The 25,664-nt window shown below is 34.7% G+C and overlaps 1 protein-coding gene across 2 annotated transcripts; it reads left to right on the plus strand.

Moving 5' to 3' along the window:
* The first annotated feature begins 19,155 nt into the window (after nt 1-19,155).
* Nucleotides 19,156-24,023, plus strand: LOC110879065 (filament-like plant protein 7). 2 transcript variants are annotated; one of them, XM_022127474.2, is made up of 6 exons: nt 19,156-19,347; nt 20,715-20,864; nt 21,037-21,181; nt 21,272-23,132; nt 23,226-23,286; nt 23,371-24,023. In XM_022127474.2, exons 2-6 carry the CDS (start codon nt 20,772-20,774, stop codon nt 23,830-23,832), a joined length of 2,622 nt encoding a protein of 873 aa, XP_021983166.1. In that variant the 5' UTR covers nt 19,156-19,347; nt 20,715-20,771; the 3' UTR covers nt 23,833-24,023. The 2 variants fall into 2 exon arrangements, with proteins under 2 accessions (XP_021983166.1, XP_021983167.1); XM_022127475.2 differs by having other exon boundaries at nt 21,043-21,181.
* The last annotated feature ends 1,641 nt before the right edge of the window (nt 24,024-25,664 follow it).

The following is a 25,664-nucleotide window of genomic DNA, read 5'->3' on the forward strand; positions in this document are numbered from 1 at the left end:
TCCCACGGAATCCTTGGAAATGATAGAGAGTAGACAAGAACCATGGTATGCCGACTACGCTAATTTCTTAGCTAGCGGTGTAGTCACCAAAGGATGGCCACATCATCAAAGAAAGAAATTCTTTGCTGATGTAAAGCATTACTTTTGGGAAGACCCCTATCTTTTCAAAATGTGTGCTGACCAGCTCATCCGAAGGTGTGTCTATGGTAATGAAGCACGAAGAATTCTCCATCATTGTCATGAAGGTCCATACGGAGGACATCATGGTGCCGCAAGTACCGCACGAAAGGTATTTGATTCAGGATTTTACTGGCCGACCATTTACAAGGATGCACAAAACCTTGTAAAGACATGTGATGCATGCCAAAGATCAGGTAATATTTCTTCCAAAAACGAAATGCCTCAAAATGGCATTCTCGTCTGTGAAATCTTTGATGTGTGGGGACTCGATTTCATGGGACCTTTCCCACCTTCAAAGGGAAACAAATATATACTTGTGGCAGTCGATTACTTGTCTAAATGGGCAGAGGCCGAGGCTCTTCCAACAAATGATGGGAGAGTGGTGGTAAAATTTCTGAAAAAGCTGTTCTCTCGTTTCGGGACACCAAAGGCGTTGATAAGTGATAGAGGTACCCATTTTTGCAATCATCAACTCGAAAAAATATTAACAAGGTATGGGGTCTATCACCGGGTCTCAACAGCATATCATCCTCAAACAAATGGGCAAGCCGAAGTGACTAATCGAGGTTTAAAACGAATACTTGAAAAAACCGTAGGAATAAATAAAAAAAGAATGGGCCGATAAATTAGACGACGCTTTATGGGCTTTTCGAACTGCTTATAAAACCACTATAGGCACAACCCCATATAAACTCGTCTATGGAAAAAGTTGTCATTTGCCAGTAGAAATAGCTCACAAAGCCTACTGGGCAATAAAAAACGTAAACTTAGATTTGGAAAATGCCGGTAAAAATCGATTTTGTCAAATAAACGAATTAGATGAACTTAGGAATTATGCATATTCTAATTCCGAAATTTATAAGGAAAGAATGAAAAATTTGCATGATAAATATATTAAATCTAATGAATTTCGGGTTGGAGACCAAGTTCTATTGTTTAATTCACGACTTCGATTATTTCCTGGTAAGTTAAAATCTAGGTGGTCAGGACCTTTTTCCGTCACCCATGTTTTTCCACACGGTGCAGTAGAAATTAAAACTCGAAATGGGACACCATTTAAAGTCAATGGCCAACGGCTGAAACTCTATCGAGGATCCATTGAGGATGAGGAAGAGGAGATCTCACTTCAAACGGTTAACGAATAAACTCGTACCCGACATGTTACAGGTAAGTGTACGTTTAAAAACCGGTAAATCATTTTTCGGAAATAAGGGGCATGCACACGAGCACATAAAAAAAAAATTCAAAAACTTCGCCCGGCACGGGGCCGTGTCCGCTGGACACGGGGCCGTGTCGAGGCGACTGTCGGGATAAAACCCTCTTTTCTTATCATTTACACCATTCCACACGCCCCGTTTAGCCGAAAACTCTCTGGTTCGAGGCGATTTTCTGCAGTTTTTCTACGTCACCACCGAATCTAACAACGTCAAGGTATGATTCTATCTTCATTAGTAGTTAGATTAGTTACTTGCATGTAGTTAAAACATCAAAAATTTGGGAAAAATCTAGGGTTCTTCATGTTCATCCGGATCGAACTCAAAAATCTAGGGTTCTTCATGTCCTTTTTAGATTTTGCCATTTTATTATAATGGGATCTTGCGAAAAGGAATGTTATTTTCCGTTTATTTAATATTTCTTATTTAGAATGAAAGTCTAACTTAATCATTCCATTATATAAAAGTAAAAGTATAAAGTTGCCCTAAGCGGGACTAGAAAGGAATAATGATGTCCTTGTAGGGACTGAAAGGTAATTATGTCCTTATAAAGACTAATAAGGAAACGATCTTCAGTAAGAGGAGTTTCTTCTTCATCTTATTTCTGAATGCTTTCTCCTTGTATGTTCGTTTCATTTTAGCCGCGGTACGAAGCTCAGCATCTCGGGGCTCCGGGTGTGGAGAACTCCTATTACGGCTCCTTCGCTTGGCGACGTATCCAATATATAAAAATAATTGGAAGCAATAAATTCCAGATTAGAATCGGGAGTATTCCTATGTTAAGTCTAGACTCAAGTATGTGCAATTGTGTCACTGAGATTAAACACATTAGGATGGTGTTTAATTCACTCAATGTTGGCTCTGATACCAACCTGTCACACCCCGATTTCCACGCGTATCACCGGTGGGCCCGGTGGGGGATTACCGTGACGTAGTTGGCAACAATATAGTCAAACCACACAATTATATGAATGCACAGCGGAAGCTTAAAGATAAATATATACTTCAACCTTTGATTGTAATATCAAACGTATTACAAAAGTCGAATGTATCCACAGGGGATCAAAATAATAATAAAGTATTGTTCAATCAGATACAGCATCAAGCTTGCGAGACTTTTCGTGATGCTAGGGAGCTATTACCAGCCGATTACGTATAGTACCTGCACTTAATCTTTTTGGGAAAATACGTCAGTTTACACTGGTAAATACATTCAACCGACACATTTTGAAAATGTTTATTAAAATTGATTTGAATGCACAAGGAACAAACTCTTTCATAACTTGGGAAAATCATTTAAAATTATGATCTTGTGAACGAATTACATGTTCCTTCTATGCGTTCAGTAGCCCGGATCCTGTCCGGGTTAAAGATCAATAGACACGCCACATTGCGTAAAACCGTGGTGGGTAAACCAACGGCTACGTCTTTTAATAATAATATCGACATAATATACCGGGTGTACGCCTACACCGGGATGTCGAGGTCGTGGCCATTACTTCGAATGATGCCAAGGATATCCGGGACATGGTCATTAACCCCCCAAAGGCTTTTAAGTAACAAGACTGTTTAAATGAGCCGATCAAACTATTCAATTAACCACCTAAGCGATGGAATTATTTGATGCTCAATCAAGCGGTATTTTATATACCGTAACCCAAGCCCGTATAAGGGAAAATAAGTTAAAAGTATTTACCTTTGCAAGTACAGTCCTTATTGGATTAAATCACAGATATCTTTTACTGGGGCTCCTATTCTGGAACGAAGGTTTTAAATAACCTATTAGAATCCTAACGGGTCTTTATATTAGCCGTAGCTTAGACCGGTTGGTTTCAAAAGATAAATACGGTTTAATCGCGCGAAAAGGCGAAAACCGAGAATGGAGTGTGATTCCCACCCAACGAGTTCAGAGACTTGTTTCATATGGCCTTAAGGTTCACACTCTGGATTTTGGGGTCAAAATAATATAGTTTGACCCGTATCGGCTAATTTATGTAAACTAGTTACATAAGTCGAACCGTGCGCGCAATAGGTGCAACGGGTAACCGTGAGAGTCCTACGCTTGTTTCCTAAGTTAATATGCCTTAAAGAGGTTGTGGTATCAGTAGGATACCTTCCGTGATGCCCGTAACGAGTTCAAGTTAATATTATGCCCCGTAGGGGTTTTTCGGTCGTTTTAAAGACTTTTTAAAGAGCTTTTCGAGTTCTATAGGAAATCTGAGTTTCCTGAATAGTTTATAAAGTCTAAAATGCTTTATTTATTATTTAAAATCAGTAGCAACTGGAATCGGGTCAAAAGACCTTGTAGAACTCAAGTTTTGGCCGAAAAGGGCATATTCGGTATTTACCGAACCGTAGCCATAACCGCAGGTTATGAGCAAGGTAAAAATAATTAAAAATCTTTAAAATTCCCAAACTATTATTTTATAACAGTGAGTAAAAGGTTTGGTGTCGAAATCCGGGTTTAGATAGGCGTTATGCTAATTGCGCTATTTAATTACTAAAGTTTCGCAAATTGCGCTAATTGGCATAACTCTTATTCTGGACCTCGGATTGACATGAAATTTTAGGGACATGCTTAGAATTCAGTAACCAAGGTTATGATCCATTCACATGTCTGAAAATCTCGTTTAAATGTATAAAGGGCGTTACGGTCAACTTTTAAGTAATTAACGGAAATGCGTAAAAGACTCGGACAAACAACGAACCGGTCACAGAGGTTTATACCATCATGTAACCTGGTCCTAAGAGAGTCCTAAGGCATGACTAAATCGATCTTTAACGGGTCAGAACTGAAGTCAATGCAAAAGTCAAACTTTTGCGACTTTCGGTTCCGAACCGGGTCAATATCGTAAATGGTCGGATCAAACGAGTTTAGACTTGTTCCTATACTTATTATCATGTTTTATGATCATCAAAACAGGTTTCATAGCATTTACATTACAGGTTATGTACAAAATTGTAAAATGGCTTTCTGTTGACTTTTTAGGCGCACGTTTGACTCGAAATTCGAACTAGTTAGAGTGGTGATCAAGGGGAACCCTTTTGAGAGTTTATTACCCACATAAATACCGACACATAACTATTTTTGATTCGACAATTTACTGGACCATTGATGATTTATCGCAAAGTCAATCGTTAGTTACGACGGATTGACTTTTGGCTAAAACTATGGAAAAACTAAACCACAAAAGGGTTAGGCAACTTACAGAAGCTTATGCACGACTTAGGAAGTTAGAAGAACAGCTTGAGAGCTCTAGGAATGATCAGGAGATGTGTTTTGAGTTGTGATTCATTTGTGAACTTAATATGGCCTTTTATAGTAGTTTCACCACAACTTTTTGACACACAAGTCCCCCAACTATCCACAACCTTCCAACATGTGTTCCTAATGCTTAGGGGTTGTTTAGGGGCCAATTAGAAGGGTTTAAATGCATCTCATGGCGTTTAGAAGGCTGAACAGCCAAGTTAAGCATGTTTCTGCATCTGGGTGCCTGACGCGGCCCGCGTGAAAGTTTTATGCCTCTTGTACGCGGGTCGTCTGAGTTCTCATAACAGAACGCGTAACTGCAGAAGGCTCGCGGCCCGCGTTAACTTATGCGCAATCTTTACGCGGCCCGCGTTAGATTTATTTTTCAAGATTTTTGAATCTTTTATAATCATGACTAAATCTTGGTAATAAATAACAAAATCTTTAGTAATTAATAATGAAATCTTTAGTAATTATTAACTTGACCTTTCGGGTTTTGAAGGGGTAACTTTGCGATTTGGCCCTTGATTATTTACAACTAGGGGCCTTGTGTTATTTACCCGCATTGTTAAGTTCCCGGTTAGATTATTAATTATTTGGAAACCCTTAACTTTCAGTGTTGACGCTTTTAGCCCTTCTCGTACGAATTTGATCATAACTTTCTCGTTTTAAAACGGAACTTCGCGGAATTTGTACAGTATATTCTAGTGAGCGTATTTAACTGTTACAAAGCCTCGGGTACGTCAAAGGGTCACTCAGAGGTATAATTAAACATGTTGACACGATTAACCCCTGTAGCTTGTAATCTCTCACTTTCTTCCGCGGTTCGCTCCCGTACGATCCATGATTTATTCGTTTGAAGGTACGAGCATCGTTTAGGGTTACTATACAGTATATTTACCCTTGTTTGACATTCATAACCCTCGAATTTACATACTTTCAAGGTTTGTCAACTTTAGTCCTTTATTTAATATCAGATGCCACGTGTAACAAATGACACGTGTCAACATATTATTGGACCCAAAATTTCGAGGTGTTACATATAAGACTAGTGTAAGCCATACTTACCTTACATCCAAATTTTGCTTTTCCGTCATTCTTGCTTCGTTTGACTCGCTTCGTTCCCAAGCTTTCACCTAGCTTGTTAATCGTCAAACTATCATTGTAAATTGTAAGATGGTTAGATTAGTCATAATTATTCACGACTATTCCATCTCACTTATTTCATATGTCGAAACTACTATTCGACTTCATGATTAGTTAACTTAGCTTATTAAAGTTAACTACTTTAAATCACAAGGTTTACAACATTAAGTCTAAATCAACATAATAATTTGAACCCTTATCACTTCATATTGCGCGTAATCGCCATATCATTCAAATACGCGTTTTCGCTCTAAATTCAACACTTTAGTTTTCATTTAGGCATTTTAACAAACACCTAGTGTGCATAATTTTACATATTTACTAACTAGTTCATAACTAGTTATCTTTACCAAGATTTACATCAACACATCCAAGCCTCTAAGTCTAGTGTTCATGAACTACATCAAGAACTTATATCATAAGCTCAATATTCATCACTCTTACATTCTAATCTGAGTGTTCATCATATTAACATAAAACCCACTTAGCACATAATAGGGTAATTACCAAATCCCTAGTTTTGACAACAGTTCATCAAATTTTCTACTAGGGTTTGTTTCTAAACCAAGATATAATCACAATAACACTCATAGATTCAACATTCATTCCAGAATTTCGATTATGATTGTTCATCATAATCTCAAAGTATCACCAAATAGCAAAATTTAACATACCTTGTGATCCCCCATGACTAGGTGATCGTTTTTATGTGTTCATGCAGTGATTTGAGTCTTGATTCGAGCTTCAATTTGGTCATTTAGTGTGAACTAGGGTTTTGCTCCTTGGAGCACCCTCCTGGTCGATCAGAACACGCACACAATGTGTGTGTGTGTTTTTTTTTTGTTTTTAATAAAACAAGTTTCCCACTTGTCCATTTTAGTCCCTCATGTTTTATTTTGATCAAATGAAGCTATATCTCATCATTAGTTACTTAATCACATGCTACTAACTAGGTTAGTTACTCCTAGTTACTTTAATGGGTTCGGAAAGTTATAACCCGTTATGTTTTAAGTCCCGTTAATTTGGCCTTTTTATATACTTTGTTTTCTCAAAGTATTTACTCCTCTTTTTAATTAATATTAGGTTTATTTATTTGAGTCCTAATATTTACCGGGTTAATTTTTACCACTAACGGTATTTTACCCGTCTTTTAGTATTAACGGGGTTTGATTACCAAACCCGTTTTCGGGGTGTTACAGGGGGCGTCGCCGATGCCAAGCAATCAACCGACACGCTGAAGGGTTGTTGACGCCCCTGTCGTCTCCCTTTGGCGTCAGCAATGCATCTTTCGGTCGTCGAGGACACTGGGGGTCCCGTTTCTTCGATCCCAAACCCCGTAGCCCCATTCCCAATCCCCGTTAAGCTTTCAAAATGCACCCAAACTCATCAAAGAGTTTTTTTGAGATGCGGGTAAGAATGAAACTTGTTGTGAGTATGTATAGAGATGAAATAAGTATGTATGTATGCATGTAGGTATAGATTTAACTCTGTGTAAGTAGGTGGAACTTGTAGGTGAGCATGATTAGGAATGAATATGTATGTAGGTTTTACGGGATTTATATGAATGGACGTATGTGGCTAAGACTTGCATGTACGAATGTGTAGGATGTATGTTGTACATATGTTTATGGATAGAAAGGTGCGTATGCATGAGGTGGAACTATATACACGTGAAAGAATGGAACTTGTACGTGTATACATGGGTCTAATTTTTTACAAATGAGATATAACGATGTTAACCATGTTACTATTGAGAAGAAAATGAATGTGCAGGTATATGAATAACGGGCTTTAGAAGGTTCGACACTGGAATCCAATGATGGAACTTGGAAAGATAGCATGATACATCAATATAAGTGGAAAGAATGCGATGTGGACATTGAATAACATATGTTTTATTTATGTATGATATCACTCAATACTGACAATGTGGATGTGTATGGTGACTGCAGGTTACATGGGTCATCTTCAAGGAATCCAAAGCGGTAAAGATCGAGTTAGAGCATAGATTGTATGAGAGTGTAATCATGTAGTTTTGTAAACGTATGTTAATTTGATCTCCTAAATAAGAATGGGGGATGTAATTATTTTAAAAGATCCATTCTTAAATGGTCTTCAATTATGCTAGAACGTTCATAAAGAAATAAAATTTGGGTTCACATTTCTGTTGTGTGTTCTCGATTAAAACAGTTTAGGGTCTTACATCATAATATGATGACTCACCATGAGCACATACATAACTCGATCTCTTCATTATTTTTGTAATAATGTAAAGGCTCTATAAATATTGGCTTCTTGTATCTGCTAATGTTGATCAGTTATGTATATATGTAACAGAAAACATGTAAAAGTGTACCTGGTAAACCAGCAACCGCATCAGGTATAGATGTAGACGACATGATTGTCAGCTTGGTCCGGTTCCCGTTTAGGGTGTATATTATTGATGGCGATTAGGAGTTATTAGGTTGATGAACTCGTTGGTTTCGGTGAGAAAGGGGACAATTTCGTGTGATGTTATGTTTGATGTTTAACCTTATAATCTCCCTAATAATATCTTTAAATACATCTAGGAAAAAACATTTATTAGTTAGTAAGGTTACTATACCTCATCAATAATTACCAACTAATATAATAATAAGGTATAATTTAAATATTTTGACCTAATATAATCTAAATAATTATAATAGTTATATATTATATATAATAAATTATATTTATTCTAACAGCTAAGACACACCAAGTCACCAATAGGCAATAAGAATCGAGTATATTTCATTAAATGTTTTCTCTCTATATATATAATCTTTGTAACATTTATTCCTACGTTATTATATACACTAGGGGGAACACCCGTGCGATGCACGACATGCATAATAGTTATTGTTTTTTCCTGGAACGACGACTGATATAGATAGTGCGTGACACGGTACGAAAGTGCGAATATAGTATAGATTTTTAAAACAAAAACCGGTTTTTTTTAAAGTTAGTCGTTTGACCATGGTTATTTTGACCAAAGTCCACTCCTCGTTCGGCGCTTTGTGGTAGCACTATCAGTCAAAAAAAGGCCCAAAACGTCCGAGGGTACAGTGTTCCCCCGCGTTTTTAAGACGCTTTGAGAGAGGTTTGCGCCCCACCACATGTGGTCTCACAAAACTTCAATTCTATGGACGTGTGGTTTCTCAACCCTCTTCAAAAGACGTCACAGTTTTCAAATTTTTTTATTTTTATTTTTTCTTTTTCATTGTTTTAGATGGTGTAAAATAGATGTTAAATATATATATTATACTACATACACATATACATATAAATTCAGTTTTGACATCTAAAAGTCAAATTGCAGGTTTTGTTCCCTTTTATAGATAAGAAAGCAGTTTATTATTTATTACTAAAATGTTGTATTAACTTTATTCTGCAACATATTCTTTATAAACTATGCTTACCTTGACATAACCTAATAGCTTATTTCCTTATTAGAAGTCTCTTATAATTGAAAATTAGTACATATTATTACCTTGCTGGTGAGCACATTTACTCTATGTTTAGGGAACAATTTGATTAGGTTGCTGATATTGAATTGAATATCACACCAAATTACAATAGCAGTTTATATTGCTACTATTCACCCAAATCAAGCACCTTAAATAAGTCAGTGTTTCTCTATATTCAAAAAACGAACTATAACTGACGATTATTAATTGCAACAGTCAATTCAATCCAAATACTGCAATAGAAACATAAAATCTACCACAATTCGTTGGTTAATCACGTATAGTTCTTAATCGATTAGAATCAGAAAAAAGGAAATTGACTCACCGTAACTTAAAATCAGGAAGAAGGCGAACAAAGGGGCGGAGTTTTTCGAAATCAATGACCCCTGTCTTTCATTGTTATTCCTTGAATGAGGTAAGCAAGACCCCATACTACACACTACATACACATACATAAAAATTGGGTTCTATATTATTTGTATAAACACCGATTGGAAACCCTCACATTGCATTTGATGAAACCCTAATCAATATAAACACATACACTAACACTCACGAATCGAATCGAATTTATAAAAGGAAAAATTCGGGCTGTTTTTACCTCTTGCTGCTCCAAATCTTCATTAACATACATTATCTTCATCTTAGAGATATAGATATTGCACTTAAAGGTCTCAACCATCAAAATACGATCCAAGGGCTAAAAAGTGGTTCCTAATTATGCAATGGTTATCATTTGAACCTTATTCCATGAGACTTGAGGTAAGATGCAAAGAGCATTCTTTTGAGTTTTAAACCATCTGTAATTAAGTTCATTATTTAATCATTATTGTTGTAATTATTAGGTATTATAGATAATAATACCCCATGAAATTACCTTTTAGTAATTTTCGTTTCTAATTGGTTAGCATCTTTTAAGTTTTAAAACCATTTATAGTTATAATTAAATTCATAATAACGTTGATTAAGTTTTTTTATATTTAATTATTATTATTATTATTATTATTATTTATTTTTATTTTTATTTCATATGATGTTCATCAACTATCTGATAAAATTGCAAAAAAGGTTGTAACCTTATTTGTATGATGTTTAGCAATTACTAATAATAATGACTTAATTATAAAATTCAATCAAGTAATCGGTTACGGAGAACTTGAAATGGAAAAGCAATGTAAATATGAGGAAGGTGATGATGTTCAACTAAGTCAAATGATTTAATTCTTTATCAAGTATTTAACAATACTTAATTTATAAAGTTATCAATTTAATTGTATTTATCAATTTATACTCATGTAGAAAGACTAATTCCCTTTACTAACTTCATTGAGTTGTTGTACTATAAGCATAATATGTTGCAATTATTTAAATTTGGTTGGAACCCTTGTGAAATGCTTTATACGATAGTATAGATAAACGCAATCAATTTAAATCTTTTGCGCGGGTTGAAAACATCCGAGCCCTTAAAGTTTGTTGCCCGATCCTGTCAAACAATACCTCCTCAAATATTTCCTCTGCATCTATATTGCCTATATATAGTATCAATTAAATCACACAAAAGCATCATATGTTTAAAAAAAATAGTAAAGTAGAAATTAAAAAAGGAAATACCAATAGGCCAAATAAATGTCTATCTCCAAATGAATAACTTTTCTCGTACCCACCCTTTTACACCTCCATATACATGAAGCTGCAAAAAGGAAAAAGACTATAAATTTATGAACAATTAAACAATACATTGGTAAATGGTTCCAGATACTATAGTCATGCAAGGGTACCTTGATGAAGTATGAAGTGTCTGTCTTTTTGTATCCAATAACCTGTGTGTATACTTTATATGTAATATAAAATCATAATTTGAAAAAAAAAACCACTAAATCACCAAAAACATAATAAAACATCAATATAAACTCATAGATTATGTAAAAGCAAACTGTTATCCCATTTGAATATTTTAAGAAACAAACTAAAGTTTTTTCGAATAAATGTTGAAATGGGTATAAAAGAACACACCTTTCCACCAAGATAAATAAATTTCATATCAACTTATCTCTTTCTTATCTCTTTCTTTTCGACTCTAACTCGCACAATAGTAGACAAAGGAGTTGATGTTGAGTGAAATGGTGAATTTATAGCAATGATAGGAGATTCCTTAATCGGTCAAATTTATTACATATTGATTGAAATTGGACCTTTGGAGTGCTTTTGCGGTTTATCCCAATAGGTTTCGTTTATTAATTGCATTTAAGAACCGAACTTATTATTGTATTATTATAATTAATTGTGATTATATTCTCATTTAATTATTTTTTTATTTTTTAATATTAATGTAGAAAGACCATTTCACCCCTTACTAACATCATTAAGTTGTTGTACCATAAGTATAAAAGATTGTAATTACTTAAATTTGGTTGGTATCCTTATGAAATGCTTTATAATATATTATAGATAGATAGATATAGATATAGATAATTATTTTTTTTATTTTTTAATATTAATGTAGAAAAACCATTTCACCCCTTACTAACATCATTAAGTTGTTGTACCATAAGTATAAAAGATTGTAATTACTTAAATTTGGTTGGTATCCTTATGAAATGCTTTATAATATAGTATAGATTAGGTTCTAGCATTAATGTACTGTACTATATGTTAATATGGTGTTTCATGCATTGCTTTGTTGCAAATTGTGTTGTTTTATTTGTAAATTATTATTATTATTTATAATAATCTAATTAATTTAGCCAAAATCTTGTTAATAATATATTAGAATATATATATATATATATATAGTTATTTTAATACTTTTATTATTTTAATATTATAATAATAATTCCTTTTTTTTACTGTTTAACTTTAATTTAATGATTTTTTAGTATCACGGGGTGGGATAAGCTTGGTGTCAACCGGTACTGGTATCGAAAATACCGGTACGGTCTTGTTTGGTATCGGTACAAATAGTAATTTTAATATTTTAATAATATATATAGTTTTTTATATATTTTTATTATTTTAATATTATAATAATAATTCTTTTCTTTACTTTTTAACTTTAATTTAATGATATTTTTATGATACTTATGATCTTTCGGTTTAAATTTTATCTTAATCTATTAAATTCTGATACTAATATTATGGATAAGTTCTTAATATTTGATATCATTTGGATCCCTTTACCTATTTTTTTTATTATATGTTTTCTTTGAAATATATTGTTGTGTTTTTATTACGAATTATATTTGAGCTACTTTTAATATATTAGTTACTTCGAAATTTAAATTTATGGTTACCTTGTCAAAGATCATTTTATAGAATAATCATAAGTTTGGAATAATTATCTTTAAACCAATTATTAAAACAAATTAAGATCAAAGTTAACTTTAAACTAATCTACCTTTATCTATAATATATTATTTAGTATAATGTGTTATTGATGATATTAATTTTAATGATTATTGATATATAATTATTTTATTTTATTTTTATCTTATCTCTTATTTATTTAATATAAATTAAATGCAATTAATAGGATTTTTATAGGATGATGCATTTAAAACAACCATAAATTTTGGTTTTAAAATAGAACATATAACTAAACTTTAGAATATATATTGTTGTGTTTTTATTACGAATTATATTTGAGCTACTTTTAATATATTAGTTACTTCGAAATTTAAATTTATGGTTACCTTGTCAAAGATCATTTTATAGAATAATCATAAGTTTGGAATAATTATCTTTAAACCAATTATTAAAACAAATTAAGATCAAAGTTAACTTTAAACTAATCTACCTTTATCTATAATATATTATTTAGTATAATGTGTTATTGATGATATTAATTTTAATGATTATTGATATATAATTATTTTATTTTATTTTTTATCTTATCTCTTATTTATTTAATATAAATTAAATGCAATTAATAGGATTTTTATAGGATGATGCATTTAAAACAACTATAAATTTTGGTTTTAAAATAGAACATATAACTAAACTTTAGAATATATATAGATTTATACATACATTTATATTGATTGTTGGTTTTTATTATTGCAGTTTAGCTAATTGTTTTTTTTTTAATTTCTCATTCTCAATTATAAACTTGATTTCGAACAACTATTTTTTTCATAAATAGCTAGGTGAAAGCTAGCATCAAAGTCAAAACATTACACAAAAAATAAGCTAGTTTTGTAAACAACTCATCTAAATGACGTTAATATACCTACTTATATTCACTATCCACACCTTGTTTCATTTATTAATTTCACGTCCGTTAATAATCCCGGTCTTCTCACCGTGAATTGCTTTAATGATCTACACCCATAAATCATTTTTCTAGTATAGAAACGTCACATTCGTTTTTGTAACAACGCCTGATTAAAACTAGACAAACTACCAACCTCCAAGCCTCTTTTTTGTTTAGCAGCCAATACCAAGTCCCACTTGAGCCAAGGCGCCAAGCCATCTTCTCACCGCTTGTAATTTACCCAAAAGAAACTGGTCTGTTTCAATTCAAACAACTTGAAAACCCCATTAGGCACCAGAAAAATAATAAATTCATAAGGACTCCAACGACTTCAACTTCCATAAGGTATACCTCCCTTCTGCAGACATTAAATTTGCTTGCCTATTGGAAAGTCTTTGATTAAATTTCTCTATGATAGGTTCCCAAGCTTTATACGCCCATGTTTACTCTAGAGTCTAGACATAAGCCCCAAGTAAATAGAATTTTACCCGAAAAACATCTTGTAATGATATTATTAGATACTTCACTCTTTCACACCCATCCCATATAAATTGGATTTGTGTAAATTCATTTAAAATCTTGAGTTTATATTTAGATAACATAATTAGAGCACTAGGTAACTAACAAAATAAATATGATAGAAATGAAGAATTATAAAAGAGTTTAATAGGAAAGTTTAATAATGACTTTAGAAAGTTAATAATTAAAGGAAAATCAAATCTTTAACTTTTACTTAAAATATCCAACACTTTTCATCTCTAAAACCTAAATCTTTCAAATAGGTTGACAGGATAATCCACTTTTTATCTATTAAAAGTGTTCAGATTAACTCATCTATTAAAAAAAAAAACATGTTCAGATTAACCTGTTTGATAAAATAGGTCGTGTCACCTGACATAAAACGTATTTTTCATGTCGCACTTGGGTCATGTCATAAATTGTCACGCCTAATTTTTATGTAGGTTTTTTTAAAAAAAAAAAAAAGCTTTATTCAAAATTGAACGGGTCAAATACAATTTCGATGAGATCATGTTCAACAATGTTGAAAACAAAGTTATATTCAAAATAGAGTGTATTTATTTGCGTAAACTATAGTGAGTGTTGGTAAGGGTGTTATGGCGAACCAAACCAATTTCAATATTTTTATTGTTTTTGAGCGATGTAAAACATGTATCATTAACTTTTTGGGTATATTATGACTTTGTTTATTCGGTTGCTATACCGAGTGTCAGTACCGTAGTAAATCAAACCGATCCGGTAATAAACCTAATTAATACCAATCAAATTCTTGTTGTAACACACGGTTGAATTTTGAATTTCACTTGTATATATTATAAGTTGTATTTTAGATAAGATAAAATAATAATTAGGAAGGGGTAATTGATGAAGTAATGAGGTGTAGGTAGTTGAGTAGAGTAAGGACACGGGCACGTGAATCACAACCCTCTTTGGTACCGACACAACTCCGCAAACTGGATGCTCTCACCCACATACCCAGATGACCGTCCGGTTAAGCTATAGCCGCCCTTCGTCTTAAAAGAATTTATTTATCGATATTCCTTAATATTAAATACTTCATATCTATGATTTCTATGGGTTTCTTTATTTTTTAATTCATGATACCATGCTTCATTATTCTTACAATAAATACATCAAACTAACAAATATATTAAACTAATCCTTAATAAAATAACTTACACAAAAATGTTAATAGTCTTAGGGCTTGTGTTATAACTTGTAGGGTAAATTACACTTTTCATCCTTTATTTTTTTATCGGATTGCAACAGATAGTTTTTAATTTCAATAATTACAGTCACAATCTTTTATTTATAAAACTCATTACATCCTACGTTCTTTGGCCCTAACCTGGTTAAAATTTTCAGTTAAATATAGCATGTGCCTTGAACATGAGGGTAAGTTAGTAATTTTAATAGTATATTTAAAATATATTTAAACAAATACATATACTCATCTCTCTTTTTGTCTAGAGTCTCAAAACCTCGTCTCCACTTTCTTTCTTCTTCTCCACCTGCACCCACCACCACCAACCCACCACTACCATCTGCCACCACATCACCACCCACCCCACACGCATTTCTGTCACCGCCACTACACACCACCACCATTGCCCCCAAAACACTCCTGGAAAAAGCCTCAATTACCCGACCATAATATCGAAAACCCAGATCCAAAAATCCTATAACACCACCCACCGAAAAACCCAAAAAAAAAAAAAAACCTTGTCCCGTGTGTGCTCTCCAGTTATTCTTCCCAAATCCAATCAATCAATCCATCAATGGATTTACCATTTCCGATTCAACAACAACAATCACCATAACAACAACAATAACAATAACAACAAGATCTCAAATCACCAACAACAAGTATGAAGATACCTTGTTGCACAGTGTGTCAAACAAGGTACAACAAACAAGATAGGGTTCTGTTGCTGCTTCAGTGCGGCCATGGCTTCTACAAGGAGTGTTTATCTCGCATGTTCTCCTCAGCTTCTTCCGATACTTCTCTCTCATGTCCACGGTGCCGCCATGTTTCCGTTGTTGACGGTGGCGGTGGAGAGAGAACAGAGAAGGCATAGAGAATGGTGTGAGACGAATTCTTTGAGTTCTAATGGTTTGAATGAGTCAGGGTTACATGATTTAAGGGGTTTGAGGAGGTTTGGGGAAAAAGGGAGGTGTGGAGATGTGGATGGGTGTGGTGAGTGAACGGTGGTGGTAATTGGTTGGAGAGAGAAGTGAGATGAGATAGAGAGGGTGGGTTGTTTATTTGTTTAAGAGTAAATTACACGTTTCGTTCTTTATACTAGTAAAATTACTAACTTACGCTCATGTGCAAGTCACATGTCATTTTTAACTGAAAATTTCAACCAAGTTAGGGACAAAGGACGTAGGGTGTAATGGATTTTACAAATAAAGAATTGTAACTGTAATTATTGAAGTTAAAGGCTATCCGTTGCAATCCAATATAAACATAAAGGACGAAAAGTGTAATTTACCCTAACTTGTAAGTGCGAGTGAGACAAGGTTACATAAGCTTATGTTCACGCAAATACTATGCTGCGAGGCGTACAAAAAAACCGGTTTTAGAACCGTAACCGGAAAAAAAAAAAAAAACTGGTTTTTTTAACTAGTTTTAGAACCGAACCGAACTGGCGGTTTGTGACCGGTTACTATTCTTGATCTGAAAATCCGGTTAATAACCGAAACCGGTTTCGAAAAACCGGTTAAGAATGTTTTTCTTTTTTTTTGGCAAAAACCGGTTAAAAACCTATCCCAACCGGTTACTGTTTTGGACTTGAAAAACCGGTTAGTAACCGAAACCGGTTACAAAAAAACCGGTTTTTGTTTTGGATGAAAAAAAAAACGGTTCGGTTAAAAACCAGACCGGTTTTTAAAAAAACCGATTTGTACACCTCTATGTTGCCCCTGCGTGGATATGCTACGAGCCATGTGTATCCTCGTGCTCGTGGAAGGCTAAAAAATCTGACCATTTGAATTACTTAACTGATGGAAAACGATAATAAGTAAAAAAAAGATGTCTTTAAACAATAATTTCACACAAACGTTATTTAAATAAAACAAAAATCTTTAACTAAATGGTTTCATCTTCATCATCAATCAACTAAGGTGATGAGATTTTCATGGCAACAATTGTAAGCTCGACACAAATATTAGGAACGTAATGTATGCTTGCATAACTTTATATCATATGATTTTAAAGGACGAATGATATGCGATCTGCCAACAATAAGAAGATGATAAGCCACGTATTAAGAAAATCAATGACCAACAAAAAAACAATTAATCTCCAGGAGGTACACTTATCTTTTGATTATAAATAAATATTTAAAAAAATCACTCACTAGGTATAACACATGATCAATGAGTGACTCTCCTACTTACGTTACGCCTATATGGCTCACACTCACTAGGTATAAGACCATGCGTAGTCTTTGGATTTTAGGTGTTTTTTGGAACAAAACGCCCCACCACGCCCGAGATGCCGTCCCCATGGGCCTTTTTTTGCAAAATATTTGTTGGAGCGTTCTATATTCAACGCCGGATCCATTTTGATTTGGCCAATCACCTCTTTCCATGCTCCATTTGTCCAATAACATTTTTTTATGGTTTTTTTATTTAATTCTATTATACCACATTGCCTACATTCTCACTACACCTATTTTAGAAAACGCCCCATAATGCCCCATTGCTGACTGGTCTGTCACATGACGGAAAACGCCCAAGGGTAGAGACATTACTACTACACATGATCTAACACATACCGTTTGAAAGTAAAAAATAAACATACTTCGAAATTATAAATCAAAATTAGTACCAAGTATATGTATACAATATCACCTTTCCATCTTTTTTGGACAAAATCCTTTTCACTGACTCTCTACAACCTACACAATCTTATAATGTACGTCTTCTCTTGTTGCAACTGTCACATGTCAAAAACTTTAAAGAAATGTAATTTTTTTTTTACCGCAAGGACAATCCTACGAATCATTCTCTCTTAACAATGGCCGAAGATGAAAGAAATGTGGATGCTTGTATTTATTATAACCAAATATCTTAGTAATATTATTTTTTAACAAAATTATTAATTACCTGATGGCATACACTTGTGTGAAAATATTATGATCAATTGAAATGTAAATGCTTGTATTTATTATTATAATTAAATATTTTAGAAAGATTATTTTTTTGAACAAAATTATTAATTACCTGATGGCATACACTTTTTTTTTGAACGATGAGAATCTTTAACTTGTTGTGAGAGTCACACCCTTCCAAACAGAGGGCCCTTACCACACTTTAACCAGACTATGTTGTCTTAACCGAGTCCACGCTGGCGTTAGAGTTTGGCTAATGGCGTTCCCTGGGAAACCATACAACCCAATGCCAGTGGTAGGGGCTTGCGTCATCACAAGAGAGAATCCCTTTGGCGTAACACAGGGTGGACTAAAACCCGGGGTGGCTCGGGCTTGAACTCTTGACCTAGGGTCTGGGAAAACTAGTTTTCATTGCCTTTATCCACTAAATGTAACACTAGTGGAGATTAAACTCGAGTCTCCAAGGAGAACCAAGTGTTTCCAATCACTATACCACAAGCGATGAATTGATAGCATACACTTGTGTGGAAATATTATGATCAATTTAAATGTAAATGCTTGTATTTATTATAATTAAATAAATATCTTAGAAAGATTATTTTTTGAACAAAATTATTAATTACTGGATGGCATATACTTGTATGGAAATATTATGAATTTATAATCAATTTAAATGCGAAACAGTATGAAGAAATTATCGGATGGCGTACACTTACTATGATCAATTTAAATAAATGCGAAACAGTAAGAATACATTATTATTTTCATGATATATTAAACTATAGTGGATTAGTGGACTTATTTGATTTGTCCATATATATCTGGGGAAATTTACAAATGACGTAAAGCAAATAGCAATAGACGTGTAAAAAGTTCTCTCCACCCGAACCGGTTACCCGGCCCGACTCGTCACGTACTTGTCAGATTTACTCGATTCGCAGATCTCTCTCTCCTCTCTCAACTATATAATATACAATTCTCTCTCTCTATATACATATAAACATATATGTTATGTGTGACGACTGTGTCATATATCGTACAGCTTGCAAGCAACACTACATTTACTTACACACACTCTCTCTCTCTCTCTAGAAACTAGCTCCACTTGTGGCTTCTTCTTCTCCACTATTTTAATCTCTGCTCTGCTTTTATTTTTCTTCACCTATTGCTCTGTTGACCGTCGGTAAGATCGCAACTCACTTTTTATTTTTTACATTTTTTTATGTTCATGTATTCTCATTATTTCAATGTGCATGCTCCCTTTTTTATTCGGTTATCTTTACTGTATATTGTAGTTTAGATTTGAGTTTTATGGTCATTGTAAAAGTAGTTATGATCATTAATTTTTTCTGTTTGATCTAATGATTTTATTTTGTTAATATTTTGAAGTTTTCAGTAATTTGATTATATTCTACTTTTCTCTGATTTTTTTTTATTGATTTTGCTGAAATTTGTTGTGTGAGGAGCACACTTTTGACTTGTGGTATGGATTAATTTCAGCTCTTGTGGCTGAATTAAGTGTGTATAATAATGTGAATGGATCCTTGTGGGGGTGAGTTGTAATTTGTGTTATTGTTATTAGGCCCCTTCAGGTGTGATCTGGCTGTGTTATTGACCTGTAGATGTTCACACATAGCATGAATTTAAGTCAGTGAGTCAATAATGGGTTTATAATGTGAACTTTTATAATAATACTAATAATATAAATAATAGGTAAATGCATCTAGAAGATATTTTGGTATTTTGTGGGATTGATTGCATTGTAAGGTTATACACTGCATAAACTCCAAATCATCTCGTGCAACCTTTTTTGTTGACCATTTATGAGTTAACTTTTCATAAAGTTAGTTAGCCTCTCTCTTTGACTTTTATCCCTTAATCATGTATGTAGATTGTATCTATTGTTTGACAACAAAAAATATTTGTTTTGACTGAAAAGAAATGAAAATTATCACACCATCAGCTGTGGTGGGTTTTGATGGCGGCGGTGCTTGGCTTCGCGGCAGGAGACTGGGGGCGGTGGTGCTTGACGGTGGTTGTTGGTTGTGGTGGTGGCAGGTGGTAGATGAGGTGGTGGCGGATGGTTGTGGTGGTGGTGGTAGATGAAGGCAGAGAGAGAGAGAGGAGTGGTCTGTGTTTGTGTGATAAATGAGAAGAGAAGAGGTTTTTGTAGAATTAAACAAACACTCTTCTCCTTGCAGACTGTAGACCTTTGGTCCACCTCTTCTCCTGCAGATGTGGTCCGTAGACTGCAGACCTTTTACCTCTTCAAAAACAAACAACACCTAAGTCTTATAAAAAATATCACTTCTGCTGTTAATATAGAGTTGCCAGAAAATGAAGCAACTTAGATAGGCTAACTAGCTTAGAAAATAACTTGAATGAAACCATTCAACCTAACATGTAACTGTCACTATATAATAAGCATATACTCTTACAACGCTATAAAATAACATATACAATTAGCACATTATTGGCACTGAGTTTGTGTGTTTACTGTTTACCTAACATATTGACGTAACAAGTTAGTGTTCGGTCTGTATATTGCAGGTCCTATGTAATATAAGTTTACTCGTACATTATTTAGCACAAAGACTTTTGTTTAAAATGATGGAGCACAAATCATGGCTTTGGAAGAAAAAATCAATTGAGAAGACGATGATTGCAGCTGACAAGGCGGGCAGAGGGAATGATGACGAGGTAGTTAAAAGCTTAAGATAGATTTTTTAATTTCTAACTTCAAACATATGAAATTATGAATGTATAGTTTGAATTTAAATGGAAATACTTAAATCTTTTTATACTTGCATCCGTTGTTAGTTTCACTTAGAATCGACTTTGTATGTGTTTATAACAACACTCTAATATTTAGTTGCAGGGAATTTTGGCCTATGAGGCTGAGCTTGAGAGAAACTTGAATATTACAAATGAGAAGCTTTCGACAGCGCTTGCTGAAATCAATGCTAAAGATGACATGGCAAAAAAACAGACAAACATTGCACGAGAAGCCATTCTAGGTCATTTACGGTTTATTAACATTTTCCACGTATAAAAATCTGTTTTTATACAACTGACGTGACCTTTGGTTTTGATTGAACGATACACAGGATGGGAAAAGGCGGAAGCGGAGGTTTTAGCACTTAAACAGGAACTGGAGAAAACAACACAGCAGATGGTAGCCAGTGAGGAGAGGTTATACGGCGTGGACGCAGCATTAAAGGAGTGTATGCAGCAGCTTCGTTTCGTTCGTGAAGAACAGGAAAATCGGATTCATGATGCGGTGATGAAAACATCACGAGAATATGAAAAAACGAGAATTGCTTTAGAAGAAAAGTTATCAGAATCTAATAAACGTCTTTCCAAATTAACTTCTGAGAATACTCAGTTAACGAATGCTCTTTTATCGAAAGAAAAAACAATTGATGAACTACACGCAGCCAGGTGTCAGTTAGATTCCGATTTAAGTGCGGTTATGAGTAAATTGGAGTCAACGCAGAGAGATAACGCTTCGTTAAGTTATGAAGTTAGAGTGCTGGAGAAGGAGCTGGAGATCAGGAATGAAGAGAGAGATTTCAACCGACGAGCTGCTGACGTGGCACACAAACAACACCTTGAGAGTGTGAAAAGGATCGCAAAGCTGGAAACCGAAGCGCAAAGACTACGGATCCTTGTACGAAAACGGCTGCCGGGCCCCGCTGCTCTGGCGAAAATGAAGAACGAAGTTGAAATGCTGGGAAGAGATCCAACGGAAACTTCTAGAAGAAAGTCAAACCCGTTTGACCAAACTTCGGAGAAACAAATTAACTTTCTAACTGAACAGTTGTGCGCACTAGAAGACGAGAACAGAGTTCTTAAGGAATTCATCAACCGAAATACAAACGAGCAGTCAAAAAGTCAAACTTCTAGGAGTCTTGTCATGCATCATGATTTTCCGATACTTGCTTCATCTTCTGACATAGGTAGTGATGAAAAGGCTAGTATGGCTGAGTCGTGGGCCCCATCTTGCAAGACGGTTGAGGCTTCGGATATTGGTCTGATGGATGATTTTGTCGAGATGGAAAAGTTGGCAATAGTTTCTGTTGAGAAACCGTTAACAACTTCTAATCTCGTGTCGGAAAATCACTCGGACTGGGTTGAAAATATATCAAAAATTATTTCGGAACATTCTAGAATCACACAACGACGTTCTAGTGATGTGATTGAAGATATCACAGTTGCTCTCACACAAAAAGGCGATGATATTCCCCGTAAATCTATGAGCAATGAAGTGTTCGGTTCTGATATGAACAGATCGATCGAGAGGCTGATTGAACTAATTGAAGGGCTCAGATTGTGTGGGAAGGATGATAGTTCGGAAACACCAACGGGATACACGGTTCGTGTTCTTCAGTGGAAAACTAGCGAGCTTGGTGCGGTTTTAGAGACGTTTCTTCAGAGTTGTGTGAATTTGCTTAGCGGGAAAGCGGAGTTGGAAAATTTCACCAAAGAGTTGACTTTGACTCTTGAATGGATAGTCAACCACTGTTTTTCACTTCAAGATGTGTCTAGCATGAGGCATGAAATGGAGAAGCGTTTTGATTGGGACGAAACTCAGAACGAGAATGAAGCGGATAAGTTGCAACTGAAGGAAGAAACGAAGAATCTGAAAGATGAGCTGGAAAGAGTGGAACTTGCGAAAATGGATTTGGAACGTAAACTCGAATCTGAAATTAGTAAGAGCGAGAGTATGATTGTTAAACTCGAGGAATCAGAGAAAATGATTGACGGTCTGAAAGTGGAGGTTGAGTTGCTAAAGCAGCAGAAGGATATAATTGAAGATCAAATGAATGTAGAGATGAAGGTGAAAGAAGATCTTGATGAACAACTCATTGAGGCCATTGGTGATTATAACGATGCATGTAAAATAATATCTAGTGAAGAAATGGAGGCCGAAAGTATTGATGAACCCACGCTGATCGTGTCAAAAAGGTAAATTTTTCGTTTCCATCTATTAGAAAACCTGTTAACTTTTTTGAAACCTTTTCAAATGTAATCCGACTAACTTCATTGCTGTTATTTCAGCACCATAAAAGAAGACGTACAAAACGGCGAGTTAGACCATGATGAAAAGAGGCTTCAAAGTGTAAGTTCCACTTCATGTTACGACTCGCAATTATCTTTCATTTCTTCCCGGTTATCAATTTCTCATACTCAAAAACGGATGCAGGAGCTTGAAATAATAGCCGCTTCAGAAAAACTAGCCGAGTGCCAAGAAACCATTTTAAGCCTCGGGAAACAGTTAAAAGCGTTAGCTTCACCAAGAAACACATCCGTCCCAGAACAACTTAGTTCTAACCCGACTTACGAATCCCCACCGCCAACACCACCACCCATAACCGCTAAAACAAACCACCAGCGGGTCTCTCTACTGGATAAAATGAAGGCGGACGACGAAGAACAATCAAAGCCCAAAGAGATTACGCGTACCATAACATCACCGGCGGTCATGGATGGTAATGCTAAGGATGTGAAAGTCATATCCCCACAGAGGTTTATGAGTGTAAATGGAATTAAACATCAAGAAGATGAAGAAGCTTTGGTAAATTTTCTGTCTATTGTTCCCAGTAAGAAGAAAAAGGGTGGAATGCTGAGGAAATTACTTTGGAGAAAGAAAAAAAGTAACAAGTGAAAATTAGTGTGGTCCTTGTATTAATTAGTAGTGTGGGAATAATGTGATTTGGTTTTGACTATAATTTCTTCAGAGAGAGAGAGAGAGATGGTGTTTTTTGTGCTAATGTGATGTGTACATATAACTGTAACATAAAGAAATGGGATTTGCTTTTTGAATAAAGATCTTATGATTTTATCTTGTTATACAAACATGAGAGTATGATTCTAGAGCATTGATCCTTACCGTACTTGATGTATGCTATAACAGTCTGAATTTGTCGTATTTGGCGATTTCAAGGAGCCAGCCTCCTAGTAACACTCGGGGATCTGTTTCCGGTTGTTGTTTTTTTATTTAACGGCAAACGCACACACCTTACAACTACTCCTAAATTACATCTTTTGCCCATAATGAAACTTAAACTCTCACCTCTCTAAGAGAGGGACATCATTTCAAACACCTTGGTAATATTGGGCTACATGCATATCCCAGATCCCTTCAATGGATGCTAAGTGGCCCATGTCCAACACCTCTTTCGAAATCAGCTTGCTTTGTAAACGAGCCGAGGTTGGGTTGCTTGCTGGAACATCATTTTTTAATCTCAAGTCTCAATCATTAAATTTTATATTAATCTCCCTAGTAATCTTCACACCAGAATCAGGACATCATCTCGTCCAAAGCCATTTGATGAACCAAACTGTAAAATTTCGGTCAAACTACTTTTAATGTTAATATAATTGAATTGACTTTAGACCTGTACAAAAGTCTTTCTTTTGATATTAAAGACCATTTGATGAATAATGCCCCATCCTGGGGCGTTTTTTGGCATGTGGCAGTCCAGTCAGCATGGGGCATTATTGGGCGTTTTTGCAAAAGTGGCGTAGTGGGAATAATGCCCAATAACGCCTCATCCAATCATTACACAATCATTTATTTTTTTTAAATTAAAACTTAAAATACTTCATTAAATTAAAAAAAAACTACAATACTATAAATAAAAAAAATAAAAACCGACTAAACTTAAAAAATAAATACAATAGTTTTTGTCTTCGCTTTCTTCGTCCTCGCAAACTTCGTCTTCCTCGTCCTCTGTTTCTTCTTCACCCTCATGTGGGATATACCGAACCGACCATGCGTGTTGTACCAAATCAACCGTTAACGCGGAATGGTACGGTTCGTAACGCAATTCTCGTGCATTATAATCTCTTGTTTTAATTTTACGTTCAGGCCGGCGACAATGCTTCACATATCTAACCGCTAGTTGACAAGCACTCGTAACCGCCTTTTACTCGACCTCCTCATCGGTGGATTCACCGTCATCCGCAAAAAACTCTCTATAATAATAATTCACGATGGACGAGGAACTAGGGTAATCCATTTTTTTTATAAAAATGGTTGAATATTTTGGATTGTAGAGGTTTATGTTTGTAAAATGGTAGTATTGTATGAGAGTTTTGGCTTGTAAAATTGTAGAAGTGTGTGTGTGTATATATATACGGGTGAGAGGTAAAAAAAAGAAAAAAAAATAAATCTAGCCGTTTGTTTATGACCGTTGCACGCCGAGGGGGGTGGGCTATGGGCGGAATTGGGCGTTATTGAGGGATAATTTTGAAAAAAAAAGGACGCCCACTACGGGTGGTCTAATAATCAATGTTCACAACTGACTTTCATTAAACGTTTTAATTTTTCTAACTTATTTTTATTATGGGTCGTATTATCAGCACACCCTTAATCCTTAAATCAACACCTTCAATAGTCAATATGGGTCGTATAGCCTTTCCAATTTCCAATAAAGACTAATGTGTCAGATTTTGTCTGGTAGACTAGACCTATACGGGTCATATTAGATTAGT

Source organism: Helianthus annuus, chromosome 9, assembly GCF_002127325.2.
Source record: "Helianthus annuus cultivar XRQ/B chromosome 9, HanXRQr2.0-SUNRISE, whole genome shotgun sequence".
In the NCBI taxonomy this organism is placed as follows: Eukaryota; Viridiplantae; Streptophyta; class Magnoliopsida; order Asterales; family Asteraceae; genus Helianthus; species Helianthus annuus.

Bases quoted from the DNA above. Each gene is read 5' to 3' on its own strand.
- LOC110879065 (XM_022127474.2), top strand. From the start codon at position 20,772: ATGATGGAGCACAAATCATGGCTTTGGAAGAAAAAATCAATTGAGAAG. The intron at 21,182-21,271 runs GTCATTTACGGT...AACGATACACAG, and splicing joins TGCACGAGAAGCCATTCTAG to GATGGGAAAAGGCGGAAGCG. The intron at 23,133-23,225 runs GTAAATTTTTCG...CTGTTATTTCAG, and splicing joins ACGCTGATCGTGTCAAAAAG to CACCATAAAAGAAGACGTAC.